Genomic DNA, 15125 nt, shown 5'->3' with positions numbered 1-15125 from the left:
TCCCCCCCAATAAAATAAAATAAAATAAAATAAACCCTTTAAGGGCTACATTAATAAATACAGGAAACACTGAGTTTGGAACAGAAGCTGGTTTTTGTGTTTATTAAAAGTGGACAAATGTTGTCATGGTACAAAACTACTCATTAAAGTGATGATCAACAACTATGATTTTTAACACTAGCCTCTACCCCCAAATAGAAAATGTTGTCCACCCTTCTGTAAGGCATCATGCAGAGCAGATTGATTAGGACCTGGTTCTACACGGTGCTGAGCAACTTTCAGAAGCTGCTGAGCAACTTCAACTCCCATCGACTTCAGTGGAAGTTGAATGCACTTAGTATCTTGCAGTAATGACGGTCAACAAAGTGTACTAAATGTAGCTTCCCTGGGTGTTAACACAAAATCAGCTGGGCAAATATCTTTGTAACTAATTATATTTTTGTTCTTTTCCCTCCTGCCATCTGATCTTAGAAAAAGTACAAAGTCCAATATGAGAAGATGAAGCACAAGTACACAACTGTCTCTGACACGCCTATCCTCATCAGGGCGAAGAAGGCTTACTGGAATGCTAGTGATGTATGTACCCCGCAGACATCATCACTGATACTTTCTCTCATCTTTTGATAGAGCAGAAAAGGAGCTGGGGGAAATGAACAAATGGCAATATATAAAATAAAGACTGCCTGTGCATCCAAATCCCACTATGGTGCATGCTGTATCTGTCACTCCATCTCCATGCTGATTTTAAAATGATGTCAGTGAGATTCCTATGTTTAGACTCAAGGCACCATATATCTTTTTATATTTTGTTTTTTTCCAGCCAATCTTGTGTTCAAATGTGCTAGTCAAAAAAAAAGGAAAGAATGAGAGGGAGAGAGAAATAAATCGGGACAAAATGAATTGCTTCCCCATGTGACATTTACAAATAATATAGATTAGAATGAAAGTATTGATGCTGGAAGCAAGCACAGAAATGCTTTTATCCCACTTCTTCATCTCAATACTGTTTGAGGAATAAATCTCAATCCTCACTGAGAGTTCATTCCCTTTTACTTAGAATGCAGATTCATTAAAAATCAATTTCTGTCTGAGCTGACCTGGGTACGGATTTGAGGATGAAATTAGTTTTTGTGTCAAGTGTGGAATATTAATTTAAAGTTACTTGTAGAAGTGTTCTGTTATATAATGAGATCTGTGGTGCACATTTCTGATTGCAAATTGCCTCCTGGGCTATTAAAAGCCTGAAGGGCCATATGTATTGGTCTGTCCATCAGGTCAGCTTGTTCAGTTACACATGTCCAAAATAGAAAGGCAAAAGACCTCAGCTCTGCACTAGTGATTGGAGCTTTGGCACTGTGAAAAAGCTTCCCAGCTCTCATGCAACCGAACTCCCTATGCTGGATCTGGGTTTCTTCCCTGTGGAGGCTGGGGAATTTCCAATAAACTTCAAAATGGAATGACCTTCTTTCTTTCCTCCATTCAGGGCACACTTGGGGAAAAGGATGGATGTTTTTATACCAAACCCAGCACTCATTGCTGTCGTGCAGGGTACTTCTGTGCCTTTCTTCTTCGTCTTCGCTCTTAGGGCACGGCTGCCTGGGCAGTGCTGCAGCGGTGCCGCAGGACCAGTATAGGTGTGCCGCTGCAGTGCGTGCGGTGAAGACGCTCGGTGCCGATGGGAGAGGGCTCTCCTGTCAGCACAACCCTGCGAGGGGCAGAAGCTGTGTCGGCAGGAGAAGCTCTCCCACCATCTTAGCACTGTGCAGACGAACGCTGATGTCGGTGTAACTTGCCATATGTCGCTGAGGCGGGTGGAATATTCACAACCCTGAGCAACATAAGTTTTGCCGACATAGGCTGTACTGTAGACATAGCCTAAAGGTGAGTAGGGAAAATCCCTGCTCTGATGGGCCTAATCTTTCCTCTCTGGCTGAGTTCTAGTTTGGATCTCAGTCAGGCAGTTAATTTTGAGCAAGAAAGCTTGTTAAATTTTCCTAGGTGCCACATTAACATGATGGGAGCTGATACATCCCCCTGTGTCATTCTCATGAGTCCAATTTCCATAATGAAACTGGCTGGAACTTCACCAGTGGCAATGCGTGACTACACTTATAGAAAGGACGTGTTTTTGTTGAGAGGTCAAAAACAAGTTTCGGTGGGCGAGCAGCTATGGAGGCAGTTCTGGACTTAAGAGAGGCCTACACATTTAGCTTTAATAATTGCTAGCAGGCTATATAACTAATTTGTTCATATTTTTTTTCTTATCAGCTGCGCTACAAAGAGACCTTTGAGCAGGCAAAGGGTAAATATCACACAGTGAAAGATGCCTTGGATATTGTCTATCATCGCAAGGTCACTGATGACATCAGCAGTGTACGTATACAGCATTTCTAGTCCCGATTAATGTTTGTCATTAACTGTACGAAACTAGAGCTTTTATAGTTAATTCCCTCCCACTGAAAGATCCTGGGCCTAATTCTCATTTACAATAAAGCCACTTTGCATTGTTAGAATGGTGTAAAAGGTTAATGTAAATGAGAATCAGGCCCCACATTTTAAGGACGTCTTTGGCGAGAGTCAGTAGTGAGAAGTAGGAATGTCATAAAATTGGGTGATTAATGTGTTATGATTTTGAACTGTTTTACAACATTTACAACTTTCTTTTCAACTCCTTTTGTAGGTGAAATATAAGGAAAACTATGTGAGCCAGTTGGGAATCTGGAGATCTATCCCAGACCGGCCGGAGCACTATCATCATCGAGCAGTCACAGATGCTATCAGCGATGTGAGTTTGAACGGTTATTGTATATTAGACATTGCATTTTTAAAGCAGGTGTCCAAAATGGAGGCCTCTGCAGTGTCACTTAACTCCTCACAGATATCTTCTGCTGAAATGAAAGAGTGATCAGTTTCACGGTTGCCTGGCATGTTTTCGGAATCAACAGAGTAAATCAACTGAATAAGGCCACTTCCTATTGAAAGCAGTGACAAAACTCACATGGACTTCAGTGGAAGTTGAATTGGGCACGATTTCTGTTGCTTGAACTTGTTTGTCACACGACAAGCTCCTAGCAGCACTTTAGCAGTCTTTCTGGCTTATTACAACATGCGAAAGACACTGGTGCTTTTAACTATCTTAGTGGTGATTTTTTGTGAGCATGTTATTGAGACATAAAAACAATGCTCATTTGTTTTCATGGCTTATATTTAATATGTGAAATCCTGTGGCAACACTCCCACTGGAGTCAGGATTTCATCTAATGATTCTGGGCCGGGTTGTGCTCTCAGTTACAACTGTGCAACCTAATGATTTAACCGAGGGTCCAAGCTGGCCCCTTATTTGTACAAAAACAAATGTAGTTATCAAGGTAATTGATGCAGGAACTCACAGAACTATTACTATTGTGTGTTAGACTTAGATCTGGATGGTATTTCAGCATTAATAGGATGCTAATTTTTGTTGCTGTTTGAAATTATTCCAAGTTTTTAAATTTATCTTCTTACTTTCTTTCTACAGGTTAAATACAAAGAAGACTTATCATGGCTCAGAGGCTTTGGTTGTTATGCCTGGGATACTCCTGATCTTGCTCTGGCAGAAAAGAACAAAGCCCTCTACAGTGGGGTAAATAAATCTCTTCATGACATTTGGAAGAATTTTTTCAAAGTTTGGTTGTGTGATGATTCATTATTCTTTTGATGTAGACATTTTTTCAATTAATATTTTTTCATGGTCTTTCTTTTAATTTTACTCTGGAATGACTAGTTTCTTTGTTTTCTCCAGTGTAAGTATAAGGAGTCATTTGAAAAGACGAAGTCTCAGTTCGAGTATGTAGCAGACTGTCCAATTAATAGGCATTTTAAACATGCTACTCAGCTAATGAATGAGGTAAGTACAATAACAGACCTGTATAGCATATCATGATGAAGTGGCATCTCAAAGCTCTTCATGATAACATTAAATTAAAAGTTCATCTGTCTTGCATAGTGGAAAATACATTGAAATAAACAAAAAACTACTGAAAACAAATGTGTCTTAAAGTTAGACCAAAATGAAGAAGGGCAGGGATGTTCTTGATATCTATAGTGATGAGTAGGCACAAAGTAAGTGTATTATAACTAAAACAGAGTAACCTTTTAACCCACATTTCAGCAGTGAAAATGCAAAGAGCTCTTTCAGCTTCTGACCAATAAAGAGTCAGTAACTCAGAAAGGTATCAGTTTCCTTTTTAGCAACAGCGTTTTAAATCAGTAAAACTTGATTTGTGATTATCTTGTGAAAATGGTAAAGAATCACACTGAAAAAAGAACTTCAATAGCATTAGGAAAACAATACTACCCACAGATCTATTCTCTTGGTTTGAGTATTGGCCTGCTAAACCCAGGGTTGTGAGTTCAATCCTTGAGGGGGCCATTTAGGGATCTGGGGCAAAAATAGGGGATTGGTCCTGTTTTGAGAAGGGGGTTGGACCAGATGACCTCCTGAGGTCCCTTCCAACCCTGATATTCTATGATTCTATCCATCTCTGTGTTTCACCACAGAACTTCAGGCTAGAATTCCCCAGCCCCTGCTGCAGATTTAAAGAAACAATGCGCAATGGTAACCAATGCAATTGGGCTGAGATTAAAGTTATCTGTAGCCACTGTGACTCCTAGAATAGATGCTGTATTTTATAAATGATGGATTAAGCCCTTTAAAAACAGTTCTAGACATAGTTTTTGTCATCTTAAAGCTGGCGTACAGATCTCCAGAATATAACCAAACTCAACCTCTGGCACTTTTTGACATGACAGTTGATGTTCCGAATATAGCCTCTAGATATTTTATTTTACTCGGCTGACACTTCTCACAGTGGTCACCATTAAAATGTCAACATTTAGTATCAGATACAATACAGTATTTCTTCTTCTAGGTATAGGAAAAAATGATTGTATTTCCGGAGCCCTGTGTCATAATTGTTCACAATTGCAGATATTACAGAGAACCAGCACTTGCCAAAGTTCTTTTGAATGCAGAATGGGTGTTACAAGGCAGCTTATGAGAGGGTTGTAGAAAGGGGTTGTAGTCTTTCTTAAGTTTTACCTTGTACCCTTAAATATAAATTTGGGAATTTCTTTATAAATAAGGCTACAATTATGTCACGGAGGTCACAGAACTCAAGGAATCCGTGACTCCCAGAGAACTCTGTGACATTTTCTACCCCAGGGCTGGAGTTCCCAGGTGGCCCCTCCACAGCTCCCAGCACCTGCCCTGGTGGGGGGACCCTGCAGCTCCCAGACACAGCAGGCGGCGGGGGAACTCCCGTGGAGCTCCCAGCTGCTGCGGCAGGCAAGAGGACCCCGCAGCAGCCCAGTCCCCATGGCAGGGGACGCTGGAGCTCCCACTTACTGCAGGTGGCAGGGAACCCCCCGGAGCTCCCAGTCACTACGGGTGGTGGTGGGGCCCCCAGAGCTGCTCAGCTGCTGCGCAGCGGGACCCCAGAGCTCCCATTCACTGTAGTGGCAGGGATCTTGGAGCTCTATCAGTGGTGGGTGCTGAACCCACCTCCCTCCCCAGTTTGTCAGTGATATTTTTAGTGAAAGTCAGAGACAGGTCATGGCTTCTGTGAATTTTTGTTTATTGCCTGTGACCTGTCCATGACTTTTGCTAAAAATATCCATGACAAAATCTTAGCCTTATTTATAAATGATCTACATTTCCTCTGTTTTTTCTTTATTTTTCTAATTTGGGTGAGGTACTGAACAGTATCCTTTTAAATATTAAATATTATGCACAATAAGGTGTCAGCTTTGAAACTGTTATATCAATGTTTCTTTGTGCCCTCGCCTTTTTACTTTGCTACAATTTGATATACACATCTGAGTATGAGAAGAGGAAAGATAATTACAATTTTGTTGTGGATGAGCCTAGAATCCTACTGGCCAAAAGAAGAGATGAACTGAGCAGTCAGTTACTGCAGCAGTGCTGACCAGTGCAAGCAAAATGTGGCTGGATAGCACACAACACGCATCTTAATCTGCCTGAAATGTCTATAGCCAATGATGTCATAGTTTCACCTATGATATTAGTGTTCTAGTTCAGGGTTATCAGACAGTATCTGTTTTGCCACCCAAAGACCACAGCTGCTTTTTGAGTTAACTAGACTATGTTGTTTCTCTATGTATTCTCAAATATTGTGCATCAATTGATATTTACATGACATGTTTCTCACAGAGACAAGGTGGGGGAGGTAATATCTTCTATTGGACCAGCTTCTGTTGGTGAGAGAGACAAGCTGTCAAGCCTACATAGTGGAAGTTGGTCCAATAAAAGATATTACCTTCTCTACCTTGTGTCTCTAATATCCGGGGACTGACAAGATTACAACAATCCTATATACATCTTTCTTACTTACACTCTGATCCAGTGTCCATTGAAATTAATGGAAAGAATCTGATTAACTTCAGTGGATTTTGCATCTTGCACTTATTCTTGACTGTTTCTTTTCTTTTCAATTATTTTTACACTTATTTTTTCCATCTAATTTGCAAATATAAGGCCACTGTGGGCTTGTTCGATTGGTTAAATGCCCTTTTGGTCTAAGATTTATTCTTATTTTCCAAAAGGTGTTTCAATGTTTTGATTGTTTTAAGGAGTTGGTAAATCATTGCAGGCCCTACAATTTGGCACCATTAATTAAAAATACATGTTTAAAATTATATGGATGTCCAGGCATGCAATGGTGCGAGTACACATAGTATGCTTGCCTAAATCGCATCACTCTGCATGTGACTGGAATCTAAAGCTGTACTGTTGTTCGTTGGCTTCACAAGTATCTTTTGTGCTTCATTGCTCTTTTCATGGACAGAAAAAATACAAGTCTAGTGCCAAGTTGTTCCTGCAACATGGATGTAATGAAATTCTGAGACCAGATATGCTGACAGCGCTTTACAACACAAACTTGTGGAGCCAGGTAATGTGAATGGCTGCTGTTGCAGGAAGGCATTATATACACCATTTAGCTGCTTGAATTTTTATCATCTTAATATTTATGAATTCTCTGAATTTCTACTGATCTTGAGCTCTAATGTTTCCCCATGCATTTGCTACTCTTTACTTGGTAATGGAGCATCTGAAATTATACCTATTATACCCTAAGCCTGATCCAGCTCCCATAAGAGCCTGAACTGGCTTTCCATTCATCTACTGGCCCATATTATAACTCTCAGTAAAAAATGAACATGAGAACGTCCATACTGGGTCAGACGAAAGCTTCATCAAGCCCAGTATCCTGTCCTCTGACAGTGGACAATGGCAAGTGCCCCAAAGGGAATGAACAGACAGGTTATCATCAAGTGATCCATGCCCTGTCACCCAGTCCCAGCTTCTGGCAAACAGAGGCTAGGGACACCATCCCTGCCCATCCTGGCTAATAGCAAATGGTGGCCCTATCTTCCATGAATCTATCTAGCTCCCTTTTGAACCCGTTATAGTACTGGCTTTCACAACACCCTCTGGCAAGGAGTTCCAGAGGTCGACAGTGAGTTCCGTGAAAAAATACATTCAGCCTCATGTGAACTCCTCTCAGGTATTTCTGCTGAAATGAGAGGAGTTAAGTGACAAAGAGAAAAGTCTGTTCTGAGTGTTGTTTGTACGCTCTTGTCTTTATTTTGTGTCCCTTGCTGTTCTGGTCTCTAATGCATGCATTATTTTCTCATTTGTAACCAAAATATTCTCAGTTTGGATGATTCAGGGAATAAAGTGAGAGTTAGGTTTTTTAAAAACTCTGGATTTCCTCCACCTGTCCCTAGCCCATCTGTAGTAAATTTTCATTCCTTGTGCCCAGTCCTGCTCTCAGTGTATTTGGTGAGAACAGGATTAGGCCCAGAGCTGGACAAAGTGACCCTTAAAGAAACTATACACACATATTTCAAGCATTGTGATGGCATCGGTGTCCCGATATTGTTTCTCACTCAATGAAATATTTAGAGGGTTTGTTTGTTCTTGTCTGCCATGTTTATATTTTCCCAGACCTTAATTAAAGTCTTCAGCCTGGTACTGATTTTAAAAGGGAATCTGGTCCAGTGTGATTAAAAACAAAAGCAGCACTTTCACTGACCTCACAGAACTGCTTAGAATCCTTTTGAATCTCAGAGTTCTATTTTAGACCTTCAGGCCGATGTAGTTGTGGCCAGACTGCGGAGCTCTTATTCACATTGGAATCCGCATGAGACCACATGTGGGAATAACTCACACAAGCAGGCCCAGATGCTCCAATATAAATAAGAGCTTCATGCAGTCTGGCTCGTAGGGCCACATTCTGTCTGTGCATGTATGCCCAGCTTCCACTGACTTCAGTGGGAGATGGGCCCATACATTGCAGTACGCAATCTTAACATGATTGTGTCTCTTCTTGAAGATGTTTTCTTGTTTTGTCTAGTTAACATCCTCTTATTTCTCCCCATTAGTTCAAATACAAGAGGCAGTATGAAATGCAGAAGGACAAGTTTACTTCAATCGTGGATACCCCAGAACATCTGAGGACTGCAAAAGTCAACAAGCAAATCAGTGAGGCAAGTATAATTACCATAATGTCATAATGCTAAATATATCTTAAGTTTATCTTCCTACTCTGAATTGTGACCTGTGAAGTATGCTAATTAAAAAATTGAGTCCTCCTCAGCCACAGTAAAATATTTTTCAACTTGACTTTTTTAAAAGCACTTACATTGTGCCTGGTTAGCCAGAATAATACGATTTAACAATTTTTACCCTCAGATTATTTACAAGATGGAATTTGAGAAGGCTAAGTCTAAGGGGTACACCACAATCCATGACACCCCTCTCTTACTACTTATGCGCAAGGTCAAAGACAGAATAAGTGATGTAAGTAAACTATGCCTGGCATTTGATATTAGTACCTTTATTTTACTACACAATACTGTTTCTTTCTACCTAGTAGGTAACGCTGCCATAACAGCTAGCCTTTTATTAGAATATATCAATATTGTTTTAATTCAAAATTCCTCCTGCTGCATCTGACACATTCACAGGGAATATAACAATGTTTAAAAAAACTGAAAAGCTATAATCATTCATGTACCTTTTCAGCATAGTTCATGGGATAATGATGCTTGGAATAGAACAGCTCTTACCTGTAATGAAAGCTGCAGGTTGAGCTATTATCTTTTTAGCTGGTTTCTTGGTTTCTCTCCCTGGGTTGGCCAGTAGCTTTTGTATTGCCTTGGATTAATCACTATCATGCCATTTTCCCATCCATACTGTGGGGATAATAAATACCCCAGAGCAGTGTTCTGAGGCTAAATTAATTAATGTATGTAAAAGACTTTTGAAATTCTTAGATGAATGGTGCTATAGAAAGGATGAAAGTATAAGAGAGCAAGGTTGGTCCAATGGTTATAGCACTGCTCTAGGAATTGAGAGCTCAGGGTGCAAGTCCCTGCTCTGCTACAGACTTCCTGTGTGACCTTGGGCAAGTCACTCAGTCGTTTTGTGCTTCAGATCCTTATCTGTAAAAACAGGATAATAGGATTTCCCATCCTCACAGGAGTGTTGTTGAGGATTAATACATTAAAAGATTGTGAGGCATTTGGATACAACAGTAATGAGGGACATATGGATGAGAAGTAGAAAGTATTAATATTATCTAGTTGCCCATACACAATCCTGAAGGACAAAGATTTTCAAAAGTGCCCAGTGATTTGGGGTATCTACATTTTTGGAAGTCAACTTGAGCCCCCTTAAAGAAGCCTGATTTTCAGAAAGTGCTGAGCACCCACCCTCTGAGAATCAGGCCCCTTTAAAGTATCTTGTATTGGGCACCAACAGTGAAGGCACCCAGAATAATTAGTCACTTGAAAATCTTGGCCAAAAGCTTTCAACGCAAGTTAGTGTGGACTGTGTATTTCATGTTGAATTAAGTTGATACATTTTTATGTTTCCATGAAAATGGAACTCTACCTGAAGACAGTGTATCTTTTGTGTGGGGGATGGCTGAAAACTAGATCTATGGATGCCTCTTCCTTTTTTGTTATAATTTTTAATTAAACAATTAGGGGAATTGCCTAAAAGTAGAATTCCACGTGCTGTTGTTATTGAACTTTCATGGAGTTGTGGCACATAAATAAAGATTCAGAATATGTTTCTTTCACCAGCTGAAATACAAAGAAGTTTATGAGAAGAATAAGTCTCACTGCAACGTTGTACCAGATGCTGTTCATATTAAAGCTGCCAAAGCTGCCTACAAAGTAAACAGCAATGTGAGTTCAGTGCTATTAATGCTTTTCACTGTTACTGTCAATGGCTGATATTTCAAAGGACTCTATGGGAATTAAGCACTCACCTTCCATTGAAATTCATTGGGACTAGGCCCCTTTATGATCTTTTTTGAAAATCACAGTCAGAATATAGAAAATTTTATAAATTTGGAGCATCTCCACTAAGTCTGGATTTTGCTGAAACCCCCAACCTGGTCTTTTGTGTTCTTTTGCTTATCAGATAATTTTGATGATCTTTGAAGAATGTGTTGTTTTATCACAGGCTGAAATGAAATGCTGAGTTTAAAAGCATTATCCATGCACACAAAATTTCCAACATGTAGCACAAACACCACTTATTCTTCAGGCACCTCCTAATTCCTCAGGTATGGAGGCATAGGTGCTCCTAGTATTTTCCATGCTAATTGATTTAATCTTGTAGCTAGCATAAGTTCTACATGGGAAGGGCTGAAGGCCTTCACACCATTGGGTGGATCCAGCCTGCACTGACAGGCTAGTGAGATAACACATCCACTTTCTTCAAGGCCATGCCCACTTTTCAGTCCTGCATATGCTCCTTCAACCTGGCAGGGGGAAAATCATCACAAATAGACTTCCTCTGCATTTGTCCATGACTCAGAAGAGAAGCACATCCCAAAAGTGCTGCTTTCATGGATGTGTACTTTTCCAGGCATGATTTCCTTCCCTTCTCCCAATTCTCATGCAGTTGTTCAGGCAAGGGGAGAAGTAGGCTCTGTATATATTGAGTTTATGAATGATATGATTTTCATTAATGTTTCTTTTTAAACAGCTGGATTACAAGAAGAAATACGAAGCAACCAAGGCTCATTGGCAATGGACTGTTGATAGACCTGACTTTCTCCAAGCAGCCAAGGCATCCCTGCAACAGAGTGATGTGAGGAAACTAGAAAATATTATATTAGCTTAGTTTCAGAGTAACAGCCGTGTTAGTCTGTATTCGCAAAAAGAAAAGGAGTACTTGTGGCACCTTAGAGACTAACCAAATAAACTGCTCAAATAAATTGGTTAGTCTCTAAGGTGCCACAAGTACTCCTTTTCTTTTTATATTGGCTTACACTCCCTCCCTCCCACACTCCATCACTCTTTCACAGCAAAGGCTTGGGGTACTTTTTGTCAGCTTTTCTTTTCTTGTCTGACAGTATGACTACAAGCTAGACCGAGAATTCCTTAGGGGATGCAAACTGTCTGTCACAGATGACAAAAATACGGTGTTGGCTTTGAAGAATGCCATCCTGGCAAGCGATGTAAGTATTTGAAGTTCTACTTTATGTTTATTCCTTTGCTAACAGTTTACATGCTGTTTAAGGAACCTAAAACCTATGTTGTATGTCCAATTGTTTTTGTACCATCAAAATGGAAACACTGGAGTTTGTGAATGTCATTCTGTAGAATTTGTTGCAGATAATTTCATCTGGGCATAGTCTCTGTACCTTGGTTCCTAAATGGGAGCGGGGGTTGCTCAATATCTCTGAAAAACATGCCACTTCTATTTAGGCATTTAAATAAGGATTTAGGGAATCTAACTTTAGAAATCTAGGTTTGAAAATTTTGCTCAGAACTTCATATTTCATTATTTAGGCTTGTTTGTTTGTTTGTTTTATTAACAAATTGACAAAATCTGGGATGGTTTTGGTCTTGCAAACCTCATTGGTCTGGTTGGTTGATTTGCAAACATAAACTAGAGGCAGTTCAGATATGTGGCCCTTTTTATCCAAATACCCAACTTTTATGGTAAATAAATTATTCTGGTTTTGACACAAGTTTAAACTCCATACATTGAAATGCATGCATTATGCATACATACTTAAAACCAAAGCTGCTGCTTTCATTTGGGCATAGTACCATGTCTTTAGAATAAATGTTGGGAATACCATAACAAGATCTGAGTTTAAGCTCTAGTGAGATGTGTAGGAATATATAGGCTGGGGCATATTAAAGTTGACAAGCAAATCAAACTATGGGCCTAATCTTGAAAACCCTTTCTCCCATCAGTGGTGTTTGCAAGGCTCTGCCATATACAGAAACATGAGTATATTTGAAGCCTATTTTTAAAGTCAGCATAAGACAAATACATTGCATAAAATAACATCTTTTCTCTCCTCCAGCTAAAATACAAAGAGAAGCATAACAAGGCTAGGGGAACATGCCTTGCTGTCCCAGACACACCTCAGATCCTCCTCTCTAAGTGTGTCAGCTCTCTTGTATCTGAGGTACCACATGTAATATTGTGTGTCTTCATAAATAGTTCCTTCTTATACCCTATATTTCTTTCAACTATTTTTTCTCTATTCATTCAGAACAAATACAAAGAGCAAAGTAAGAGGCAGCTCCCGCATGGTTCTTATACGACCCTTCCTGAGACCCAGGACACTGTTCGTGTCAAAGAGGTGACCAAGAATGTCAGTGAGGTGCGTGACAAGTATAGTGCAACATTTATTGCTCATGTAGAATTTTGCTATTGCTACATTCACGGTGTTTATTTGATCCTATCAAGCATTTTTTATAGATTCCTCCATATACATTTTCTTATTTCTGTCCAGTGAGACATTTGAAATCAATAGAACTGCTCATGACCTTAAAGTTAAACGTATGCTTAAATGCTTTGCTTCATCAGGGCCCAAAACATCACATCTCTTAGTTATTAACTCTGAGGGATCCCCCCAGACATGCTTTAGGTAACCTTTGATGCTGTAAGTTGCTTCCAATGTATTATGCATTAGCAGGCACTCTGGATCCTCTCTCTTTCTATGTGGTTTAAGATTTTGTTGGTGGCAATAAACAATGTTGGGATAATAGCTTTTAAAATATTTCAAGAGACCTCTTCCTGCTATCAGTCTTATTTCCATTTCCAGCTCCAACACAATGTCTTCAGGCTGGATTGGAGAACTGCTGTTGAGACTGTAATGGGCAGGTTATGGCCTCTTACAGGTTGAACATTCACAGGCACCTGTTAACCTCCTACCATTCCCATGAAAGGATTGGGGGGTTGGAAGACACTACCACAGAAGGCTTTGATTAGACAGGAAGGACTGGAACCATTTCAGGGGTTCAGTGGGATGTGTATGGATATCTTCTAAACACTGCAGGGAGCCAGGTTTCCTTGTCTGTGCTGATTCATGTTCAGAAGAAGTAAATGATGTCTCTGGCTATCTCCATTGGCTTCTGTGAGGAGTTACTGTGAGTGTCGGTAGAACACAGCTCCTTGTAGGAATAATGAGTGACATATAATATAATCCCTATTTGCTCTACACAGACAAACTATAAAAAGAAGTTTGTGAAGGAGAAAGGCAAGTCCAACTATTCCATCATGCTGGAGCCTCCTGAGGTGAAACATGCCATGGAAGTCGCTAAGAAACAGAGTATTGTAAGTTTGTCCTGCATTTACATCAAGCAAACAGCCCATATGACCATTTTCAATTAGAGTCATTCTCAAATCAGAAAAATCAAATTGGTCTGATTTTCAGCTGGATATCTCCCCAGCCTCCATTTTGCAAGGAAAATATGCATGAAATTATATGTAGGCAGAAAATTTCACCTAGAGAAATAAAGGCCATCTCTAGAAAATGTGATTGGGAGTTAAAATAGTTTGCTCGCAAATAACAGTGCCGTCACAATAATGTTTTCTTTCATCTTTTTCATATACAGTTAAAATTGCATGATATTTATTACTTCATTTGAAAAGGACTTACAAAAGCTGGTCCCAAAGATCTGTTCCCAGTGAAATCAGTGGCAAAACTCCAACTGACTTTCACAGCAGCAATATTCTGTCCTCAGTGGCTGTTTTTCTAATTAGTAAAAACTAGAGTAATCCACTTTCCTCTATGTTTGTTTTCATTGATTAGGTTGAATACAAAAAAGATGCTAAGTCACAGCTCCATTACACGTCTATAGCAGATCGACCAGATATTAAGAAAGCAACCCAAGCTGCCAACTTAATCAGTGATGTGAGTATTTTGTAAATCTCCTGTGTACCTCCTTAGCAGTATTTTTCCTGTAGCAAACTATATCAATATAAATGAGTAGAACAGCATGTGGAGGTGTTTGCATTTTATCATTAAAAGTTAAACATTTTTATGTACTGATTGATTTTTCTTCAATAGATTCAGTACAAAGCCAAGGCTCGAGGAGAGGCTTGCCTTGGTGTAAGCATGCTGGGACGTCCAGATATGGAACTTGCTAAGGAGGTGTCCAAACTTACTAGCCAGGTAATAATAAATGTTTGCAAATTTTGGACCAGTGTGAATAATGGCATGAGTTCAGATTCTTCTGGGACAGAAGTCAGTAGACTTTTTCAGCCACTTCAGAATTGAACATGGAAATAATTCTAGATAATTTTAAGGGGAGTATGGTAACTTAATTTGAAAAAGTAACTCACTGGGCAGAGTTTGTGTGCTTTATGAAAGAAGCAGCAAATGCTTGTATAAGGGGTGTTCTGTGTATAATGGGACTGATATGGCTTTCAGTGATGTAAGTGAGTCTTAAGTCACCACTCTCTTGCATTGTAGTAATTCACATCTGTGCAAAGTGAGCATACAAGAGTTTTGCAGGATGGCAGAGAATCATGCCCAATGGCTAAAGCTCAGCTGACTTCAATGGGAGCAGAACTGAGCCCTGGAGAGATGGCTTTTGGGAGCGGGGAGGTTGAGCCTTGCTTCTTTTGTGGTTTCTTTGTCTGTCCTCTTTTCTGCATTCTTCGCTTTTCTTGACATAAACGTCTTATGTCTCCATCTCGTTCAGAATATGTCACTTGTAGTCCCTCTGAAATGTTCAGCATAAGGAACTTTACACAAGAGGAAGTGTAACTTCATGGAAACCTATCATGTAGAAAT

General features: G+C 39.8%; 1 protein-coding gene across 1 annotated transcript in view; it reads left to right on the top strand.

The window, feature by feature from the left end:
- NEB (nebulin) overlaps nucleotides 1-15125 on the top strand; it is a gene marked incomplete at its 5' end in the record, with an annotated part of 194582 nt that overhangs the window by 145685 nt on the left and 33772 nt on the right. The window contains 16 exon segments of the mRNA XM_084642730.1: nucleotides 472-576; nucleotides 2269-2373; nucleotides 2681-2785; nucleotides 3518-3622; nucleotides 3782-3886; nucleotides 6846-6950; nucleotides 8446-8550; nucleotides 8756-8863; nucleotides 10153-10257; nucleotides 11066-11170; nucleotides 11436-11540; nucleotides 12402-12506; nucleotides 12594-12704; nucleotides 13550-13660; nucleotides 14139-14240; nucleotides 14397-14501. Of these exon segments, the coding sequence (XP_084498856.1) occupies nucleotides 472-576; nucleotides 2269-2373; nucleotides 2681-2785; nucleotides 3518-3622; nucleotides 3782-3886; nucleotides 6846-6950; nucleotides 8446-8550; nucleotides 8756-8863; nucleotides 10153-10257; nucleotides 11066-11170; nucleotides 11436-11540; nucleotides 12402-12506; nucleotides 12594-12704; nucleotides 13550-13660; nucleotides 14139-14240; nucleotides 14397-14501 (1692 nt within the window).

This window comes from Lepidochelys olivacea (genome assembly GCF_965140295.1).
Source record: "Lepidochelys olivacea isolate rLepOli2 genome assembly, chromosome: 11".
Lineage (NCBI taxonomy): Eukaryota > Metazoa > Chordata > Testudines > Cheloniidae > Lepidochelys > Lepidochelys olivacea.
The sequence above is the reverse complement of the archived record's forward strand: the minus strand, read 5'-3'. Positions and strand labels throughout refer to the sequence as shown.